Below are 23,575 nucleotides of genomic sequence, written 5' to 3'. Positions count from 1 at the left end.
CTATCTGGATTTGGGTGAAGGAGAAGTGGGGGAGGTTTGGGCAAGTTGCTGTGGGGAGCGCAGGGCTGTTGACCCGGGTAGGGGTAGCCAGGTGGAAAGCATGGCCAGCCGTAGAAAAATGCTTATAGAAATTATCAATTATAGTGGATTTATCGGTGGTGACAGTGTTTCCTATCCTCAGTGCAGTGGGCAGCTGGGAGGAGGTGTTCTTTTTCTCCATGGACTTTACAGTGTCCCTGAACTTTTTTGAGTTTGTGTTGCAGGAAGCCAATTTCTGCTTGAAAAAGCTAGTCTTGGCTTTTCTAACTGCCTGTGTATATTGGTTCCTAGCTTCCCTGAAAAGTTGCATATCACGGGAGCTTTTCGATGCTAATGCAGAATGCCATGGGATGTTTTTGTGTTGGTTAAGGGCAGTCAGGTCTGGAGAGAACCAAGGGCTATATCTGTTCTGGTTCGAAATTTCTTGAATGGGGCATGCTTATTTAAGATGGCGAGGAAGGCATTTAAAAAAAAAAACAGGCATCCTCTATTGACGGGATGAAGTCAATGTCCTTCCAGGATACCCCGGCCAGGTCGATTAGAAAGGCCTTCTCGCTGAAGTGTTTCAGGAAGTGATAGTGATGAGTGAGGTCGTTTGACCGCTGACCCATTACGGATGCAGGCAATGAGGCAGTGATCGCTGAGATCTTCGTTGAAAACAGCAGAGGTGTATTTAGAGGGCAAGTTGGTTAGGATGATATCTATGAGGGTGCCCGTGTTTACGGATTTGGGTAGGTACCTGGTAGGTTCATTGATAATTTGTGTGAGATTGAGGGCATCAAGCTTAGATTTTAGGATGGATGGAGTGTTAAGCATGTTCCAGTTTAGGTCGCCTAGCAGCACGAGCTCTGAAGATTGATGGGGGGCAATCAGTTCACATATGGTGTCCAGAGCACAGCTGGGGGCAGAGGGTGGTCTATAGCAGGCGGCAACGGTGAGAGACTTGTTTTTAGAGAGGTGGATTTTTAAAAGTAGAAGTTCAAATTGTTTGGGTACAGACCTGGATAGTAGGACAGAACTTTGCAGGCTATCTCTGCAGTAGACTGCAACACCGCCCCCTTTGGCCGTTCTATCTTGTCTGAAAATGTTGTAGTTAGGGATGAAGATTTCAGAATTTCTGGTGGTCTTCCTAAGCCAGGATTCAGAGACGGCTAGAACATCCGGGTTGGCAGAGTGCTAAAGCAGTGAATAAAACAAACTTAGGGAGGAGGCTTCTAATGTTAACATGCATGAAACCAAGGCTATTACGGTTACAGAAGTCATCAAAAGAGAGCGCCTGGGGAATAGGAGTGGAGCTAGGCACTGCAGGGCCTGGATTCACCTCTACAACACCAGAGGAGGAATAGGATAAGGGTACGGCTAAAAGCTATGAGAATTGGTTGTCTAGAACGTCGGGAACAGAGAGTAAAAGGAGGTTTCTGGGGGGCGATAAAATAGCTTCAAGGTATAATGTACAGACAAAGGTATGGTAGGATGTGAATACAGTGGGGGTAAACCTAGGTATTGAGTGATGATGAGTGAGATATTGTCTCTAGAAACATAATTGAAACCAGGTGATGTCATCGCATGTGTGGGTGGTGAAACTGAAAGGTTGGATAAGATATAATGAGCAGGGCTGGAGGCTCTACAGTGAAATAAGCCAATAAACACTAACCAGAACAGCAATGGACAAGGCATATTTACATTAAGGAGAGGCATGCTTAGTCAAGTGATCATAAGGGTCCAGTTAGTAGTGAGGTTGGTTGTGGTAACAGCGATTCAGACAGCTAGCCGCGCCATCGATAGCAAGCTAGCATAGGATGGAGGTCTGTTTTTAGCCACCTTGTGCATTTCCGTCGGTAGATTAGTGGGGTTCCGTGTGGTAGAGGGGATCAATCCAATTGGCAAAATAGATATAGTTATAGTGACCCAATTAAAAATTGTCCGATAGAGCTATTCAGATAGCAGCCGATAAGACCGCTAACGATTAGCGGGCCGCAGATGGGCGTTCAGGTAACGTCGCGACGGAAGGGCCAGTTGGATAACTCCCTCGAGCAGATAACGTCGGTAGTCCAGTCGTGAAGGCCCGGTGGGGCTCCGCGTCGGCAGTAAAACGGATAGGTGATGGTAGCCCAGGAGTGGCTGATGGAACTCTTCAGCTGGCTAGCTCTGGAATAATTTATGTTTGCTCCGGGATCGACGTACGCCAATAGTCACATGGATAGCAGCTAGCTAGCTGCGAGATCCAGGTGTAAATGTCCAGAGCTTTTAGTTGAAATCCGGGGATATGGAGAGAAAACATAGGTCCGGTATGTTCTGGTCTCAGTCACGTTGTACAAAACTGGCGATAGCTTTTCGAGCTAAAGGATAGCTGATGACCATCAACCGTGGTTAGCTGAATACTAACGTTAGCCAGTAAACTGGCTAGCTTCTGGCTAGCTTCTGGCTAGCTTCTGGCTAGCTTCTGGTTAGCTTCTGGTTAGCTTCTATTGTGGATTTCAGATTTGAGGTAAATAATACTTTTTTTATATTGGTGAGGTGGGTTGCAGGAGAATGTTTTGAAGTTGAGTTTTTGGAAAAGAAAATACATAAAAGATATGTGAAGAAAGATGTAAATATATATATATGTATACGGGACACGACAAGACGAGGACAAAGGACGTCTGACTGCTATGCCATCTTGGAGAATAGATAAATAAATGTAAAAAATAATACATAAATGTCTTCATCAATCTACACACAATACCCCATAACATCAAAGCTAAAACAGGTTTTTAGAAATTCTTGCAAATGTATTAAAAATAAAAAACAGATACCTCATTTACATAAGCATTCAGACCCTTTGCTATGAGACTCAAAATTGAGCTCAGGTGCATCCTGTTCCCTTGATCATCCTTAAAGATGTTTCTACAACTGGATTGGAATCCACCTGTGGTACATTCAATTGATTGGACATGATTTGGAAAGGTACACACCTGTCTATATAAGGTCTCACAGTTGACAGTGCATGTCAGAGCTAAAACCAAGCCATGAGGTCGAATTAATTGTCCATAGAGCTCAGAGACAGGATTGGGTCAAGGCACAGTTCTGGGGAAAGGTACCAAAACATTTCTGCAGCATTGAAGGTCCCCAAAAACACAGTGGCCTCCATTCTGAAATGTAAGAAGTTTGGAACCACCAAGACTCTTCCTAGAGCTGGCCGCCCGGCCAAACTGAGCAATCGCGGGAGAAGGACCTTGTCAGGGAGGTGACCAAGAACACAATGGTCACTCTGACAGAGCTCCAGAGTTGCTCTGTGGAGTTGGGAGAACCATCTCTGCAGCACTCCACCAATCAGGCCTTCATGGTAGAGAGGCCAGATGGAAGCCACTCCTCAGTAAAAGGCACATGACAGCTCGCTTGGAGTTTGCCAAAAGGCACCTAAAGGACTCAATATTCTCTGTTCTGATGAAACCAAGATTGAACTCTTTGGCCTGAATGCCTAGAGTCACATCTGGAGGAAACCTGGCACCATTTCTACAGTAAAGCATGGTTGTGGCAGCATCATGCTGTTGGGATGTTTTTCAGCGGCAGGGACTGGGAGACCAGTCAGAATTGAGGGAGAGATGAACGGAGCAAAGTACAGAGAGATCTTGATGAAAACCTGCTCCAGAGCACCCAGGACCTCAGACTGGGGCGAAGGTTCACCTTTCAACAGGACAACGACCCTAAGCACACAGCCAAGACAACGCAGGAGTGGCTTAGGGACAAGTCTCTGAATGTCCTTGACTGGTTCAGCCAGAGCCTCGACTTGAACCCGATCTAACATCTCTGGAGAGACATGAAAATAACTGTGCAGCGATGCTCCCCATCCAAACCGACAGAGCTTGAGAGGATCTGCAGAGAAGAACGCTTGTAGCGTCATACCCAAGAAGACTTGAGGCTGTAATCGCTGCTAAAGGTGCTTCAACAAATTACTGAGTAAAGGGTCTGAATAGTTATGTAAATGTGAGAATACATTTTTAATACATTTGCAAAAGTTTTAAATCTGTTTTTGTTTTGTCATTATGGGGTATTGTGTGTAGATTGATGAGGAATAACAACAATTGAATCCATTTTTGAATAAGGCTGTAGCGTAACAAAATGTGGGAAAATTACGGTTTTTTATTTGTATTATTGTCCGGCCAAATGAATTGTAGGCAGATCTTTGGATAGGTGGTTCTGTTGTCTTACTATGAAGTTATCTTTTATTCATATTGACCCTGACCTCTGACCTGACCCTAGACGGCAGTTACTGCCTTCTTGCTTGGTACACCCATTGGAAGATGTTTCCATTACGATTTTTTTTTATATACAAAAACTTGTGTTAATAGAATTATTTGTATGTGGCTGTCAGTGTCATATAATTTTATACTTGTATCAGCGAAGAACAATACATAATACCAAGGTCAACCTTTGAGCCAGCAGTCCAAAGGTAAAAAGCAGTAACTGAGGTTAGTGATGGCAGCTGCTGCCTTTTTCCTTGGTTTCACTGTAACTTTTTGCTGTTACTGCAAAATATATAATACAGAACATGGACACAATGCAATTGGGATCAAGAAGAAGGTAAGGATATGTTGTAGGACAGCTGCATTTGAAGTGCGAATTTAACCTACATAGCAGTCAATACAAACTGACATATATTAGCATAACAATGGCATTCAAATGGAACAACAAAGTGTCTTTTAGTTGGTTTTGGGTAATTTCATGGGTATTCCGGGACAGGGTATGTAGTGCCTTTGCATAGCCGAACTGGACTCCGGCATGAAACCTGATTTTGTTGTTTATTTTCAGAAATTCTGAAGTATCTGGATGGTCAGTGGAGGATGTCTGCCAGTGGCTTCAGCAAAATCAGTTGGAGGACTACATCTCTCCTTTCCAAGGTTTTACATTTAAATAAAAAAATCAATTGCATGCTAGGTCCAACCAAAACTTCACTTCTGCTTTTAACCCAACTACCATGCAGCTCTTGTTGTGGGAGTGTTATAACTGCTATGCTCAAGGACCAAATTACAGATTTTTTTCACCTTGTCGGCTGGACAATTGGAATGCTTTAAATGCTAAGTTACCTATCAGTCAAAACCAGTCAAAATGCCTGCTAACTGCCCAATATTGCAACAAGCATTTTTTGAGGAATCATAAAACGGATTCGCCACATTGGTCTGTATCAAGGGTTCCTGTTAACATGTGGACTTGGAGGTTACATGTTTTCATGCAAATGCTTTTCTTCACATAGGACATATATATACAAATAACACAATCATTTGCTGACAAGTAGGCCTAATGGTTCTTTAATCCCTGTGCCTGACTACATTAAGGAAAATGTGAATGATGATGACTGATCTCGCGTGGGCGCCTGCAACTAATGTTGTTGAGTCCATGGACTTCAAAACTGAAGACCTAGTTAGAGGCCTTATGAGAAACCTCTGCATGTTTATGGTGAAGATCAGAGAGAAGTATTGTGTGATTGTGCAGGGCAGTATAGTGGAGGATCATCATTTTAGTTAAACTAGGAAAGTCAGTTATGAACAAATTCTTATTTACAATGACGGCCTACATCGGCCAAACCCTCCCCTAACCTGGACGACGCTGAGCCAATTGTGCGCCGCTCTATGGGACTTCCAATCACGGCCGGATGTGATATAGCCTGGATTCGAACCAGGGACTGTAGTGACGCCTCTTGCACTGAGATGCAGTGCCTTAGACCGCTGCGCCACTTGTTGTTACCTACCTTTACCACCTGGGGGCGTCCCGTCAGGAAGTCCAGGATCCAGTTGCAGGGGGAGGTGTTTAGTTCCAGGGTCCTTAGCTTAGTGATTTGAGGGCTCTATGGTGTTGAACGCTCAGCTGTAGTCAATGAATAGCATTCTCACATAGGTGTTTATTTTGTCCAGGTGGGAAGGGACAGTGTGGAGTGCAATGGAGATTACATCATCTGTGGATCAGTTGGGGCGGTATGCAAATTGGAGTGGGTCTTCACTGAAAATGTCAGTGAAGACACTTGCCAGTTGGTCAGCGCATGCTCGGAATACACCTCCCGGGTAATCCGTCTGGCCCTGCGGCTTTTGCACAGCAACCAAGGACGAGAGCTCACCATGCGCGACTCAACAAATTACAGCTACCACCTGCAGGCAGTCCAAGAAAACCCAGAAAATGCCAGAGTCTATGGTGTTAGAAGTCCGTGCTACGTCTCTGAGATGACATATGCACCTTTACCCTTTATGTATTTATTCCCCTCGATGTGATGCATGACTTCCTTGAGGGCATCATACCTGGATGGTGTTACACGAGCTTGTGAAGACGAAACAAATCACTGTTGCTCCGCTAAATGACGAGATTGATGACTTCCCGAATGGCAACTACGACAGATCATCCAGACAAACACCACTATCTGAACGCGTCCTGAGGAATAATGGACATCTGGTTGGGAGTGCATCTGAGAAATGCTAATGATTGGGTGGCAAATAGCCAGCTGTGATGCATGGGAAGTGTGCCTGTTACTGAGATAACTTGGGGACATAATAATGGCACCTACTATCAAAAGGTCTTGGGCACCATACCTGGAAGAGAAAATAATGGAATTTCATGCTTTTCCCAAACAAGCAAACACCCAAGATGCACTTTCCGAACCATTACTACCGACTGCTGATGGCATAAGGACCACTTATCCATCTGTCGTGTATGTGCTTTGAAGCCAAACATCAGCACTTCAAGAGAATTGCACATGTCATCTGTGACTACAAAAAACATTGCAAAGACACATGCCAAAAGACACCAGATGAGACAATGCTGGGAGCAGTCAAAGAACACATGCTTAGGAATCACAGTACCACTCCAAAAAGACCAACCCACCACAATTTTCTACAAGCCAACAACCAACCAATAACCAGCATCCACCAACCAACACAAAACTGTGGCCCACAATATGCACCCTTCCTGAGTTCCCCACAGCCCTGCAGTGTAAACTCAACCGAGTGAAGAGTTCCAACTTTCCCACTGATTGGTCCAAGTGGAGGAGACAAATCATCCAGATTGTAGTTGATATCACGTGCACATATACCTGGTAAGTTTATACATTTGGTACATCATGTGATTTTGTGTGTGTTTAGTTATTACTGCACTGTTGGAGCTAGAAACACAAACATTTCACTACACCCGCAATGACATCTGCTAAATATGTGTATGTGACCAATACGATTTGATTTGATTTGTGTGTAGTCATAGGATGTGTTATGCTGTAATGGAACACCACATTGGTCTACCCTTTTCAAAGGTACCCTACAAGCAGACTATATAGTGACATCATTGGTGGCCAAGTACCCATTTCTAAGGGACTGTACAGGACAAGGATATGTGAGTGATATTTTTATTACATTTTTGTACACTTGGTCATTACTAATAACTCAACCTCAATTCTCCTTTACGAAGGAATCGTGGCATGGGATGATTGAAAAAAAAAAGTTTGCAGTCATCAGAGTTAAATTCACACAGAATAGGAGTTCTGATGTGAATGCAGGCCCAGCATCAAAGGCAGCCAGGGTTTATGGTTAACCTTACCTCTACCCCTAAACCTAACCTTAGTTCCAGCAGGTGTTTGCTTGTCAACAAAGTTGCAGCTAATCGTTTGAGTATATATGGACCATACAGTATATGCGACTATCCAATGAAGTGGGAACATAATTTAAAAATCAGGAGCTTTACCTGTGCATATGTGTATTTGTGTCATAGGTGACGAATGGCGAGCATGATGTAGAGCTACTTGGGGGGCCTGTCTGCTACACCACTTTTGAACCATGTAAGTAACAGTCATTTTATTGTCAAAATATGCTCACTGGATCATGAATATGAAACTCACTTTTTTTTAAGTTCGGTTACACATTTGCTATTTTTTTAATCTATGTGAATCAAGTTAAACCTCCAGAAATAACAAAAATATGTGCAAATGATCTTTTCAGATCTTCTCAGAAATGAATCAAGTCCATGAAATGGATATAGACAAAAAGATCATTCAAGGACTCTGCAAGGCTAGTGGCAAAATAATAGCAGCGGTAGAGAGGCGAGGCAGGGGTGAGGACCTGCTATTTCAACAGGGCCTGAAGGCAGGGGTGAGGACCTGCTATTTCAACAGGGCCTGAAGGCAGGGGTGAGGACCTGCTATTTCAACAGGGCCTGAAGGCAGGGGTGAGGACCTGCTATTTCAACAGGGCCTGAAGGCAGGGGTGAGGACCTGCTATTTCGACAGGGCCTGAAGGACAATACAGAAGAGGCGCACGGGTATTTGCTCTTATTCCTTCCCTTTCTCTAATGTAGCCTATACAGTACATAGTACATACAATTCTATTACAAAATACATATTTTGTAACACACATTGTTTTGCAAATGTAGTAAGATCTTTACTTTACTTTTCCCCAGGACTCGAGACCCCTAGCAGCGATCCTGCTCTTGTCCTAACGCTTCAATGAGGACCCGAGTGGCCTTTATGTCCGTGACAAGGTATGTCTCTGCACAAATAATCTGTTTCTTCATAAACATAAGTGTGCATGCTTATATAAAACTACAGCTGAACATTTGTGATGTTCTTAAGTTGCGGTGTTCTGGGTATAAGGGAAGTTGGGGTAAAGTTACCAGGGCCGGTCATAAAGATGGCAAACTTCCTAACATAAATAAGTGGTTGTTGGGCAAGTGGTTGTTGGACACACACACACACACACACACACACACACATGTGCACACACACATGCACACACACATGCACACACACTAAAGCAAAAAAATCCAATCTGTATTTAGCATCAAGTCTACAATATTGTTAGTTTACTTTAATTCATTTTTAATGTATGTTGTTTTTATTGTATTTTATATTTTCACCATGAGAGTGAAAAGCACTATACAAAGTAAATGTATTATTTATTATGTTCTGACATGTCTGCAGAAATGTTCCAATGTTTTTTTTGTGTTTTGTTTGGTAAATTGTTCATTCACATTTGTGGTGTCACCATATTAAAATGAATTATTTAAATCAATATTGTCATTGTTATTAAAATATTTCTGTATAAGGGGGGATAGGGACAGGGAGTAAAAAAAATTAACCCCAAAAGGTTCTTAGAGGAACCATTATAACCTTTGAGAAAAGTTTTTCGAATAACTTATAGGGGTTCCCCCACAAGGTTCTTCAAATAACCTTTTATCAAGGGTTCTTTGATAAGCTAATAGGGGTTCCCCCACAGTTTTAATTTAAAGAACCCCTAAAGGATACTCCAGGAACCTTTTCTTTTTAGAGTGCAAAGGGGGACATTTAATTAACAGTGAAATCTAACCTCTCAATAAAGATTATAATTGTATCACAATATGTTGTAAAGAGATTTAAGACACATTTAAAAGACCATTTTTATTTGTAATGAACCCTGATAAGACACATCAGCTATCTCTATATATCCGCTTTACAGAAATATGTCTGCTGACCCCTATACGATTGCGCATACATTTAAAAAATAGATTCTTATCCTCCGATACAGATTGCCTCTACAAGTACTGTGCTCCATAGAGCTAGCTTGTGTTCTGATGGGGGCACCCTATACCACAGTTAATAAAACACTGCTTTAGCAGGTGACATCACATTTGAAATAGTAACACTGAAAGACGCCGTAAAGATGAACACGTTTCAAAAATGTCAAAATTGGATTAGACGTCTATGGTACAGCAAAGCCCTCCTAAAGCTTCCTCCCTGGAGTGACCCCTCTGCTGTGGATTCATCTTACCATCCTATCCGTAACAAGGTGCCAGATTAATTTAGGAGCCATGCGATTGGCTGACACAAATCCAGGGGTGCTTTCCAGGCCAATAGTTGGTTTAATAGATTTGTGGCGGACTACACAGAAGAATCCTTTATGATGGAAATGTGTACTTAGTTCTTGCCTAATTCTCCTACGAATCTTGTTGCATTACAGTACAGCAAGTGTGTTACTGTTTGATTAGGTGCTTCTCAGGTAGAGGCACTGAATGTTAGGTATCATTGGTGGCATTAATGTGTATTGATGTTGGGAGATGAGCACATAAGTGCAAGTGGGATTTTCTTTTAAACCCTAAATTGGCTTACTTACTGACCTTTACTGTGTTAGACAACGCATTCACACTGTTCTGCCTCTAGAGCCCAAAATATCCTCCACACATTCGGTACATTGTCACACATGTGAAAGAGGACAGGGAGCAGGCTTGACCTGACCTTGCCTTGATGTGTTAGTTACCTTCTCAAAGATACCAGAGTCGTGGCTCTTCATCTTGGACTTGGAGCTGGAGGGCTTGAAGTGTGGGAGCTCGGCGGTGACCTTACTGATATCACAGGACACCTGGCGGCTAGCCGGCCAGGAGCCCATACTGGAGAGGTCAGCCTCAGTATCTGTCAAAGCCTGGGGGGATGGGAACCATTACATAAACCACACACACACACACACACACCTCAAGATTTCATATCAGGACATATTTATTCATACCGATTCGCTGTCGGAGGCGGAAGAGCGAGCGGGACTTGACAGTGCTGGTGCGGTGTAAGCGGTCGCCGATGTCGGAGGTCTGGCTGGTGACAGTGGATCGCCGGGTGGACATGAAGCTGCTGTTGGTGGATTGCAGGTCGCGTCTACGTACACACAGCAAAAACCCCAGGCATGGGATGTACTTGGCTATGGCCATCCTGAAGACCAAGAGTGCAGGGGGCAGATTTAGGAGATGTAGGTCCAGAGGTTAACTGATATATTTCCTCTAGCATAAGACAGAAAGGCAAAGTACCATACAGTACAAGGCGACACCATAGGCAGTCTGATGGGACAGAACATGGCAGGGACTTGGCCTGATGTATCATGTCAGAGGAAACAATCTAGGTGCCCTATCCAGTTTATTAACCCTTGGCATCCTTCCTGTGTGGTGAGAATAAAATAATGTCCAGTTGTATTAACATCCAGGTTAATGAGTGATTGTAGAGAGGAAAGTTTAGTCTGATCTAGAGTTGCACAGTGTATGAAAACAATGGTAGTTTTTAAATACCAGAACATGAAAAACGGTCCACTATTATAATTTGTTACTTTCGGATCTTCTACCAAATGTGTCTCAGATTTCGAAAATCAACCTAATGGTTTGAATTTATTCTAAAATGTATTAAGTTTATGGTTCTGATTTAAATTACGTTCAGCTTATAAAGGCCTCATAAAGCCTTCATAATGCCTTCATAAGCACTACATAAATGTGTTAAAGTATCTATAACCGTATGTCATGCTTTAAAAAGGGTTCATAAATGTGGCATAACTGTGTGACATAAACACCCATGTCAAATGTGACATAACCCATTTTGTGCTTTTCTGATAACTAATTTCTGTGTTCTATTCATGTGCTGTTCTATAAACCAATTTCTGTGTGTTCATGCAAGTGGCTGACTGAGCGAATCCTCACTATCAGTAGCTGCAATTTGGCAGTACACCTGGACCTTGTTTTGAGAACGAGAACGAAAGATATCTCAGTTTCAAGGTCTCAGGTTAGAGAGGAATTGGTTTGAGAGGTATTAGTCTGAGCCAGTATTGGTCGGTAATTCATAATTAATTTTAGTTAATCATGCAAATATAAATTGTCTGTGTATAGCCGTATATAAGACAACTTGCTGTGTCTGCCTTGGCAGAGCTCCTGATTGACATGTGTATATTGGTGCATTGAGTTGGTTGGAACCTTTCCAGCGTGCTGACAAATAAAGGACGATTAATTTAAGATTGACTTCGAGTGTCGTCCCCCCACCCCAAAATGTGCTGAAGGCCTGGTGGACCAACGCATCAAACTTGGCCTTCATTAGTTAGGGTTAGCTTTAAAAAGGTCACATTTTTGCCATAATTAGGACTTTGTTACTGTGTTAACTAGTGACGATGACAAATACTTTACTCTGTAAGGTCACTCCTTTAGAATTCTATGGAATTCTTTACTCTGTAAGGTCACTCCTTTAGAATTCTATGGAATTCTTTACTCTGTAAGGTCACTCCTTTAGAATTCTATGGAATTCTTTACTCTGTAAGGTCACTCCTTTAGAATTCTATGGAATTCTTTACTCTGTAAGGTCACTCCCACCTACTGTAGGCCAACTTTGAATAGTTGATATCCCAGGCTTCTTTCTATTTGCTGTGTGTGCAATGGCCTGGGGGACGACGTAGGCACCATTGTAACAGGTTGTAATCAAGCCCCTTCTTAACTTTATTTTTAGAACTGCACCATTGTTTAAGGGCTTGTAAGCAAGCGTTTCACGGTAAGGTATACCTGTTGTATTCGGGGGAATTTTTTATTTGATTACACAGGAATGTGAATAGTGTAGCTTGTCCCTGAGCTGGCAGAAAAGTGTTGAACAAATCAAAATATATTTTAGATTTAGTACAGTGGCCACCCGTTGCCTTGATGACAGCTTTTCACACTCTTTGCATTCTCTGTCAGCTTCACCTCGAATCCTTTTCCAACAGTCTTGAAGGAGTTCCCACACATGCTGAGCACTTGTTGGCTGCTTTACCTTCATTCTCTCAACCAGTTTCATAAGGTAGTCACCTGGAAGGCATTTCAATTAACAGGTGTGCCCTGTTAAAAGTTCATTTGTGGAATTTATTTATTCTTAATGCGTTTGAGTCAATCAGTTTTGTTGTGATCAGGTAGGATTGGTATACAGAAGACCATAAGTCCATATTATGGCAAGGACAGCTCAAATAAGCAAAGAGAAATGACAGTCCATCGTTACTTTAAGATATGAAAGTCAGTCATTCCGGAACATTTCAAGAACTTTGAAAGTTTCTTCAAGTGCAGTCGCAAAAACCAGCGCTATGATGAAAGAAAGACCCAGAGTTACCTCTGCTGCAAAGGATATGTTAATTAGCGTTAACTGCATCTCAGATTGCAGCCCAAATAAATGCTTCACAGAGTTCAAGTAACAGACACATCTCAACATCAACTGTTCAGAGGAGACTGCATGAATCAGGCCTTCATGGTCGAATTGCTGCAAAGAAACCACTACTAAAGGACACCAATAATACGAAGAGACTTGCTTGGGCCAAGAAACACAAGCAATGGACATTAGACCAGTGGAAATCTGTCCTTTGGTCTGATGAGTCCAAATTTGAGATTTGTGGTTCCAACCACCATGTCTTTGAGAGACACAGAGTAGATAAACAGAAGATCTCTGCATGTGTGGTTCACACCATGAAGCATGGAGGTGGTGGTATGATGGTGTGGGGGTACTTTGCTGGTGACACTGTCAGTGATTTATTTAGAATGCAAGGCACACTTAACCAGCATGGCTACCACAGCATTCTGCAGGGATACACCATCCCATCTGGTTTGCGCTTAGTGGGACTATCATTTGTTTTTCAACAGGACAATGACCCAAAACACACCTCTAGGCTGTGTAAAGGGCTATTTGACCAAGAAGGAGAGTGATGGAGTGCTCCATCAGATGACCTGGCCTCCACAATCACCCGACCTCAACCTAATTGAGATGGTTTGGGATGAGTTGGACCGCAGAGTGAAGGAAAAGCAGCATATGTGGGAACTCCTTCAAGACTGTTGGAAAAGCATTCCTCATAAAGCTGGTCGAGAGAATGCCAAGAGTGTGCAAAGCTGTCATCAAGGCAAAGGGTGGCTACTTGGAAGAATCTAAAATATATATTTTTGGCACAACATGATTCCATACTTGTTATTTCATAGTGTTGATGTCTTCACTATTATTCTACAATGTAGAAAATAAGAAAAATAAGAAAACAACTTTTGAATGAGTAGATGCGTCCAAACTTTTGACTGGTATTGTAAGTTTCGTAGATTTTTCACAGACCTCAAAAGTAATCCCCGATGTGGTTCAAGCATTGTTGTGAACACAGAAAGTCAAATGTTGTTGTTTTTCTACTAAAAAAGTTTGAAAATAATTGGGGGAAATCTGAAAAAATGGGGGAAATTGAAACCTGGAAAACAAAACTGAGAAAATGGAATTTGGGGAAAAAAACTGAAGTAAAGCAACAAGTGTAAATGGATTTTAAAAGGCCTCACTAAGCATTTTGGGGAAAGTTGAGGTTAGGTCCAATATTGACAATGCATCTAAGAGGAAAGCATTTCGGCCATTCTAGAAATGTTTTAGAGTAATGTAATATATACAATTTAGCAGATGCTTTTATCCAAAGTGACCTACAGCGATTGGTGAATAAATGTTTACATATGGGAATCAATATGTAAACCCACTACCCCGGCATTGCAATGACAGTGTTATAAATGCTTTGTGAAGCCTCCATTTAACATGATTTATAAGGCTTTTTTTAAAGTGGTGCTTATGCCACCCTTTATAAAGCACAGGTTTATGTCATATTTGACATAGTGGGTTATGTCACATTTGACGTTGGTGGTTGACACACAGTTAGGCCATATTTATGAACCCTTTATAAAAAGGTATGACATACGGTTCTAGATGATTTGTAACACATTGATGGAGTGTTTATGCAGGCTTTATAAAAGGTATGACATACGGTTCTAGATGATTCGTAACACAGTGGAGTGTTTATGCAGGCTTTATAAAAGGTATGACATACGGTTCTAGATGATTTGTAACACATTGATGGAGTGTTTATGCAGGCTTTATAAAAGGTATGACATACGGTTCTAGATGATTTGTAACACATTGATGGAGTGTTTATGCAGGCTTTATAAAAGGTATGACATACGATTCTAGATGATCTGTAACATTTATAAAAGGTATGACATACGGTTCTAGATGATCTGTAACACATTGATGGAGTGTTTATGCAGGCTTTATAAAAGGTATGACATACGGTTCTAGATGATTTGTAACACATTGATGGAGTGTTTATGCAGGCTTTATAAAAGGTATGACATACGGTTCTAGATGATTTGTAACACATTGATGGAGTGTTTATGCAGGCTTTATGAAAGGTATGACATACGGTTCTAGATGATCTGTAACACATTGATGGAGTGTTTATGCAGGCTTTATAAAAGGTATGACATACGGTTCTAGATGATTTGTAACACATTGATGGAGTGTTTATGCAGGCTTTATAAAAGGTATGACATACGGTTCTAGATGATCTGTAACACATTGATGGAGTGTTTATGCAGGCTTTATGAAAGGTATGACATACGGTTCTAGATGATCTGTAACACATTGATGGAGTGTTTATGCAGGCTTTATGAAAGGTATGACATACGGTTCTAGATGATCTGTAACACATTGATGGAGTGTTTATGCAGGCTTTATAAAAGGTATGACATACGGTTCTAGATGATTTGTAACACATTGATGGAGTGTTTATGCAGGCTTTATAAAAGGTATGACATACGGTTCTAGATGATCTGTAACACATTGATGGAGTGTTTATGCAGGCTTTATAAAAGGTATGACATACGGTTCTAGATGATCTGTAACACATTGATGGAGTGTTTATGCAGGCTTTATAAACGGTATGACATATGGTTCTAGATGATTTGTAACACATTGATGGAGTGTTTATGCAGGCTTTATGAAAGCTTTAAAAAGCTGCACGTCAATTACCAAAGCGGGACCATGTTGGGTCAAAAGACATGACCAGAATGCATCAGTGAATCGTATTCCCTTGCAACTTTCTGAAGTCTGTATGTGTGCATACAGAGGGCAGAGAGAGAAGGGAGCATATTTCTACCGTTTTGTGTAGCCGTTAGCGATGCTAATGATAACCTTCAGGTAAGTCTTCAGGTAGATGGAAAGGCTTTTTCAAAAACCTTCTCTGTCACACCTTGATCTGTTTCACCTGTCCTTGTGCTTGTCTCCACCCCCCTCCAAGTGTCGCCCATCTTCCCCATTATCCCCTGTGTATTTATACCTGTGTTTTCTGTCTGTCTGTTGCCAGTCCGTCTTGTTAGTTCAAGCCTACCAGCTTTTTGTCTCAGCTCCTGTTTTACCCTAGCCTCTCTATTTCTCACCCTGGTTTTTGACCTTTGCTTATTCTGACCCTGTACCCGCCCGCCTGACCACTGCCTGTCTCTGACCCTGTACCCGCCCGCCTGACCACTGCCTGTCTCTGACCCTGTACCCGCCCGCCTGACCACTGCCTGTCTCTGACCCTGTACCCGCCCGCCTGACCACTGCCTGTCTCTGACCCTGCACCCGCCCGCCTGACCACTGCCTGTCTCTGACCCTGCCTGCCGTCCTGTACCTTTGCTCCACCTCTGGATAACCAACCTCTGCCTGACATGACCCTGAGCTCGCCTGCCGTCCTGTACCTTGGCCTCTGCTCTGGATTATCGACCCCTGCCTGCCTTGACCTGTCGTTTGCCTGCCTCTGTGGTTACCATCAACATTGTTACTTCAAACAGTCTGCATCTGTGTCTTACCTTGATTCCTGATATTCTCAATTAAAAGTTCAAGCTAGAATCCTTGGTTGCTACATCCCTTTTTGGACTAATAAATGTATGTTATATACCCAACATGTAAACAAACACTGTTTAGCCCCAAGACATGATTACAACTATAATTTTGATATCATGGATGTTCAGTCCTTGCATCCATAGCTCTGTCTGTGAATTTGAGAGTTATATTTCTCCAGGCCCATCCCACAGCTTTTTACCAAAACAAAATCTGGTTGAATCTACGTTGTTTCCACGTCATTTCAACCAAAACATATGTGATGCCGTTGAATCAACGTGGAAAACTGATTGGATTTGCAAAAAGTCATTCAATTAAGGGAAGTGACCATTTTCTTCCAACCAACTTTTAACCTACAGTTAATCTAATGACAGGGTGACAGTTTTTCACATTGATTTCACATGAGTTGACAACTCAAACAAATGTAAATCAAAAGTTGATGTTTAAATGACGTCTGTGTCCAGTGGGAAGGCGGGTGAACGCTTTGTTATTGTCTCAACTGTAGAATCTAGCCAAGTACAAAGTAACCTACTGTACAGTATGCCTACTGGGCAGAATTATGACTATTTGTTGCAATCCCCTGTGTCTTTCTTCTGCAAACTCCAACACGTACACAACAGAATCACCGCTAACCAAACAACAGTGCTAACTAGGTGTGATCTACTGATGTAAGAATTGTTTGGAACTAAGAACACATTTTAAAAAGTATGTCCTCTCTCTTTTTTGCTGTGGTATTGTTTTAGTATCGAGTATCGTGATACTAAACCTGGTATTGGTATCAAAGTAAACATTCTGGTATCGTGACAACTCCAGTCTGATCGCTAGCTGACAGGGGCTATACCCTTCCTCTCTCTCAGATTTGATCGATTCTTATGGGATGGAATGCAATGGTTCACTTGGCCAGTATCAGATTAGTGAAATTAAAAACAACATAATAATATTAGCCCTTTGACTTTGTTGCTTAGCGGAATTTCCAAATGTGGTTGGGTAAGCAGATTTGACCCATACTGCAACAATAGAAACCATTATATTTTATTTTGTGGCAGCAAGACTACAGTACCTGTACTTGGGGTGGCAGCAAGACTACAGTACCTGTACTTGGGGTGGCAGCAAGACTACAGTACCTGTACTTGGGGTGGCAGCAAGACTACAGTACCTGTACTTGGGGTGGCAGCAAGACTACAGTACCTGTACTTGGGGTGGCAGCAAGACTACAGTACCTGTACTTGGGGTGGCAGCAAGACTACAGTACCTGTACTTGGGGTGGCAGCAAGACTACAGTACCTGTACTTGGGGTGGCAGCAAGACTACAGTACCTGTACTTGGGGTGGCAGCAAGACTACAGTACCTGTACTTTGGGGTGGCAGCAAGACTACAGTACCTGTACTTTGGGTGGCAGCAAGACTACAGTACCTGTACTTGGGGCGGCAGCAAGACTACAGTACCTGTACTTGGGCTGGCAGCAAGACTATAATACCTGTACTTGGGGTGGCAGCAAGACTACAGTACCTGTACTTGGGGTGGGTGATGGCATAGATGATGGGGTTGTGAATGGCTGAAGCCTTGGCGATCACAGCAGGCACTGAGTTCATGTAGGGGGTCAGAAAATCTGTATACCTACAGGGGACATGAAGAGGGCAGAGAGAGAAGGCTGTTAGGCTTGAAGGTAGAATTATACAATATATATTGTATAATATATTGAATGGTCAAGGTATGAATGTTGTGGCTGCGGCAATGCTTTTAGAAGTGGGTGTGTATTGTGTAGGGTAGTATAGTATATCAAAACCACTCACCCTGAAAATGCGGTCAGGGCAACAGCAGAGTAGGGGGACCAAGAGATGACATAGAGGAGGATGACAATAAGAGCGATCTTAGCCATCTTCCACTCATTCTTCAGCCGATGGAAACTCCTAATGGAGTCTCTGGTACTCGCAGTGCCGTTGATCTTGGTTACAGCCCTATGACACACACACACAGATTTTGTTTTTCATGCGAGAAATTAGAAATGCTTCAGAGAATCCAATGCAGTAACTTAATTTGACACTTCCAGTGACATCTCTAGACCAGCTCTCTGGTGTCAAATCCACTCACTTGTTAGTTGTACGTATGGCTCTGAAGATGAAGAAGTAGCAGTACATGATGACGATCAGGGGGATGAAGAAGACAAAGGTGAAGAGCAGCATGGTGTAGGCACGCACGGACGGGGTAAAGGTCACATAGTCCCATGTACAGGAGGTCAACAGACCCTCTGGAACATAGGCACCTTGGGGAGGGAGGGAGAGGGGGGTAAGGGAGAGGGGAGAGGAAAAGGGAAGGAGAGACAAGGGGATAGAGAAAGGAGGGAGGGAGAGGGAAGAGGAAAGGGGAAGGAGAGACAAGGGGATAGAGAAAGGAGAGAGAAGGGGATAGGGAAAGGAGGAAAGGAGGGAGGGAGAGGGGATAGAGAAAGGAGGGAAGGAGGGAGGGAGAGGGGAAGGAGAGACGAGGGGATAGAGAAAGGAGGTAAGGAGGGAGGGAGAGGGGAAGGAGAGACGAGGGGATAGAGAAAGGAGAGAGAAGGGGATAGAGAAAGGAGAGAGAAGGGGATAGAGAAAGGGAACAGAGAGGGGGAAAAGGGTAACATATAAGGAGAGAGACAATGTTCTTTCTTCAACACCACTTCAAAGTCATCTACAAGTTGTTCGTCATGCATCATCCATTGAAGCCCTGCTATGGTAAAACAATCAGTCAGGGAAAGCAAAAGACATTCACATCAATAGGAAGACACAAGAAAACCAAAGTTTGGATCAAGGGAGCACTTCTGATTAACTAAATGCTCTGGACGATCAAAGCCTCAAATTGTATAACGGCGCAGTTTTGTTTTGCTTTCATGTTATTAATGTTTTTTCCCCAGAGGGGATGAAATGATGTGGTAATCTGTGGAGATGGGCAAAGATAGGGACGTCAGATGGGTTTAAGGAGACAGACGCCCTTCGTGTTGTCAGATAGGACATTTGTGTTGCGAAACCATGTCTGGGTTGGCACGCCTGCATGCAGAGCCCAGCCCCAGACTGCTGCAGGAGGTAGCCAGTCCATGATCTCCTATCCCTATCCCTCTCCCCAAACCCCCTCTACCCTCCACATTGTCTGAGTTAGTGTCACCCCAAGGTCCTTTCCAGCATATCACCCATTAACGTGCTGGACAGAATCGGGCTGGATACATTTGTTATTTGCCAGAGATACACACAATGATGGGGTGCGAGTAATTCTGAGGACAGCATACTGTAAGGCCAGGCCCATGTGAGGCTTATGAGGGGCCCATTCCAGCCAGTTCGCCCACTAGTTTAATTTAATTCCTTATCACTGAAAGATCTCAGGCAGCTCAGAACACCTGATCCAATGCCTAAATCCTCATTCCTAAACTAAGCTACTGCTAACTGGAGTTCAAAGAGAGAACACAGAGCCAGGGGGAGCACTCGTTCTCGCTGTCTTTCTATCTTGCTGTCTTTTTTAGCTCTTTCTAACACATGCATACACTGACACAACCACAACTCTCCCATACAGCGTGTACAGCCCTGGCATACTGGATCTCATCCCAATATGTGTGTATGTGCGGATGCGTTCGAGCGTGATGATCATGTACGTGTGGACTTACTCCAGCCGAAGAAAGGGGGCAGGCTCCACCCCAGTGAGTAGGCCCAGGCAGCCATGAGGACGAGCAGGGCTCGTTTCTTGGAGAGCACCCCAATGGAGGCCAACGGACGCGTGATCACAAAGTAGCGGTCCACAGCTATCACCGTCAGAGTGATCATAGAGCAGATCCCAAATAGAGCCCCGCAGAATGCATAGAGCTCACAGCCTAGAAGACACAGAGACGGAGAGAGTACAGTTAACTGCTGAGATCAAAGGTGGGAATAGAAAAGTAACATAGATTGATAGAGAGTCAGAGTACTGTTGGTGTGTTGTAATGCCCCCTGTGGGTGATAGTCACTCCATAGCCTGGATAATGATCAGCAGAGAACCAGGTCAAACACAGGGCCAGCCTGCAGGGAGAGTGGGCTTAGCAGAGGGTAATACTGACTGACCCCATCTCAGATTCACACACACACACAACACTCACCCTGTTGTGACACCCATCCACCTCCACTCTGCAGGGACCAGAACATATAGAGTATCCGTCAAAGGTTTGGACACACCTACAGTACTCATTCTAGGGTTTTTCTTTATTTGTATTATTTTCTAAATTGTAGAATAATAGTGAAGACATCAAAACTATGAAAAAACACACATGGAATCATGTAGTAACCAAAAAAAAAAGTGTTAAACAAATCAAAATGTATGTTATATTTGAGATGCTTCAAAGTAGCCACCTTTTGCCTTGTTCAGTCAATTCGGAACATTTCAAGACCTTTGAAAGTTTCTTCGAGTGCAGTCGCAAAAAACATCAAGTGCTATGATGAAACTGGCAGAAATGAGGACCGCCACAGGAAAGGAAGACCCAGAGTTACCTCTGCTGCAGAGGATAAGTTAATTAAAGTAACCAGCCTCAGAAATTGCAGCCCAAATAAATGCTTCCCAGAGTTCAACATACATCTGAATGTCAACTGTTCAGAGGAGACTGTGTGAATCAGGCCTTCATGGTCAAATTGCTGCAAAGCAACCCCTTCTAAAGGACACTAAGAAGAAGAGACTTGCTTGGGCCAAGAAACACGAGCAATGGACATTAGACCGGTGATAATCTGTCCTTTGGTCTGATGAGACCAAATATGAGGTTTTTGGTTCCAACCGCAGTGTCTTTGTGAGACGCAGAGTACGTAAATGGCTGATCTCTGCATGTGTGGTTCCCACCGTGAAGTATGGAGGAGGAGGTGTGGGAGAGCTTTGCTGGTGACTCTGATTTATTTAGAATTCAAGGCACACTTAACCAGCATGGCTACCACTGCATTCTGCAGAGATACGCCATCCAATCTGGTTTGCGCTTAGTGGGACTATCATTTGTTTTTCAACAGGACAATAACCCAACATACCTCCAGGCTGTGTAAGGGCTATTTGACCAAGAAGGAGAGTGATGGAGTGATCCATCAGAAGACCTGGCCTCCAAAATCACCCGATCTAAACCCAATTGAGATGGTTTGGGATGAGTTGGACCGCAGAATGAAGGAAAAGCAGCCAACAAGTGCTCAGCATATGTGGGAACTCCTTTAAAACTGTTGGAAAAGCATTCTTCATGAAGCTGGTTGAGAGAATGCCAAGAGTGTGCAAAGCTGTCATCCAGGCAAAGGGTGGCTACTCTGAAGAATCTAAAATCTATTTTGATTTGTTAATACTTTTTTGGTTACTACATGATTCCATATGTGTTATTTCATCGTTTTTGATGTCTTCACTATTATTCTACAATGTAGAAAATAGTCAAAATAAAGAAAACTCTTGAATGAGTAGGGTGTCCAAACTTTTGACTGGTACTGTACCTCAATCAAAACCTCAATGTCTCGCAAAATATAGATATTGTGCAACACATTGTTTGTATATATGTCATGATAGACCACTCCATAGCGGTGTTAATACAAATCACACACTCCAGGGGTGATGTCGTGCCTGGGGTAATACCTTGTGTTAGTGTGGTATGGCAGTAGCCTAAGGCTGTTACACACCCTCAATGGTGGGTGATGCCAGGGAAGATTTGACGCCTTAACTTACTGGAGTAAGTTGGGTTTACCAATGGCAGAACTGGGAATACAGAGTACAGCTCCGGTTCTGGCTATTTCAACTGAGCAAAAATAGATAAAGATATTAAAACTCTTGAATATATCAATGAAGAAGCAGATTTGGCACAACGATTTTCAATATCAAGCTTGAGCCATCTGTAATCACCTAAATTGCAGGTACAGTGCCTTGCGAAAGTATTCGGCCCCCTTGAACTTTGCGACCTTTTGCCACATTTCAAAGATATCAAACTGTATTTTTTTGTGAAGAATCAACAACAAGTGGGACACAATCATGAAGTGGAACGACATTTATTGGATATTTCAAACTTTTTTAACAAATCAAAAACTGAAAAATTGGGCGTGCAAAATTATTCAGCCCCCTTAAGTTAATACTTTGTAGCGCCACCTTTTGCTGCGATTACAGCTGTAAGTCGCTTGGGGTATGTCTCTATCAGTTTTGCACATCGAGACACTGAAATTATTTCCCATTCCTCCTTGCAAAACAGCTCGAGCTCAGTGAGGTTGGATGGAGAGCATTTGTGAACAGCAGTTTTCAGTTCTTTCCACAGATTCTCGATTGGATTCAGGTCTGGACTTTGACTTGGCCATTCTAACACCTGGATATGTTTATTTTTGAACCATTCCATTGTAGATTTATTTTGCTTTATGTTTTGGATCATTGTCTTGTTGGAAGACAAATCTCCATCCCAGTCTCAGGTCTTTTGCAGACTCCATCAGGTTTTCTTCCAGAATGGTCCTGTATTTGGCTCCATCCCTCTTCCCATCAATTTTAACCATCTTCCCTGTCCCTGCTGAAGAAAAGCAGGCCCAAACCATGATGCTGCCACCACCATGTTTGACAGTGGGGATGGTGTGTTCAGGGTGATGAGCTGTGTTGCTTTTACGCCAAACATAACGTTTTGCATTGTTGCCAAAAAGTTCAATTTTGGTTTCATCTGACCAGAGCACCTTCTTCCACATGTTTGGTGTGTCTCCCAGGTGGCTTGTGGCAAACTTTAAACAACACTTTTTATGGATATCTTTAAGAAATGGCTTTCTTCTTGCCACTCTTCCATAAAGGCCAGATTTGTGCAATATACGACTGATGTTGTCCTATGGACAGAGTCTCCCACCTCAGCTGTAGATCTCTGCAGTTCATCCAGAGTGATCATGGGCCTCTTGGCTGCATCTCTGATCAGTCTTCTCCTTGTATGAGCTGAAAGTTTAGAGGGACGGCCAGGTCTTGGTAGATTTGCAGTGGTCTGATACTCCTTCCATTTCAATATTATCGCTTGCACAGTGCTCCTTGGGATGTTTAAAGCTTGGGAAATCTTTTTGTATCCAAATCCTGCTTTAAACTTCTTCACAACAGTATCTCGGACCTGCCTGGTGTGTTCCTTGTTCTTCATGATGCTCTCTGCTCTTTTAAACGGACCTCTGAGAC

At 42.9% G+C, this 23,575-nt stretch overlaps 1 protein-coding gene across 1 annotated transcript in view; it reads right to left on the bottom strand.

Moving 5' to 3' along the window:
- Window positions 1-23,575, bottom strand: part of LOC115136354 (melanopsin-A-like) — a 74,637-nt gene that overhangs the window by 5,694 nt on the left and 45,368 nt on the right. Inside the window, 7 exon segments of the mRNA XM_065022822.1 lie at window positions 10,281-10,442; window positions 10,527-10,553; window positions 10,555-10,723; window positions 17,957-18,064; window positions 18,241-18,405; window positions 18,539-18,710; window positions 20,082-20,285. Of these exon segments, the coding sequence (XP_064878894.1) occupies window positions 10,281-10,442; window positions 10,527-10,553; window positions 10,555-10,723; window positions 17,957-18,064; window positions 18,241-18,405; window positions 18,539-18,710; window positions 20,082-20,285 (1,007 nt within the window).

The sequence above is a fragment of the Oncorhynchus nerka genome, linkage group LG10 (genome assembly GCF_034236695.1).
Source record: "Oncorhynchus nerka isolate Pitt River linkage group LG10, Oner_Uvic_2.0, whole genome shotgun sequence".
Lineage (NCBI taxonomy): Eukaryota > Metazoa > Chordata > Actinopteri > Salmoniformes > Salmonidae > Oncorhynchus > Oncorhynchus nerka.
The sequence above is the reverse complement of the archived record's forward strand: the minus strand, read 5'-3'. Positions and strand labels throughout refer to the sequence as shown.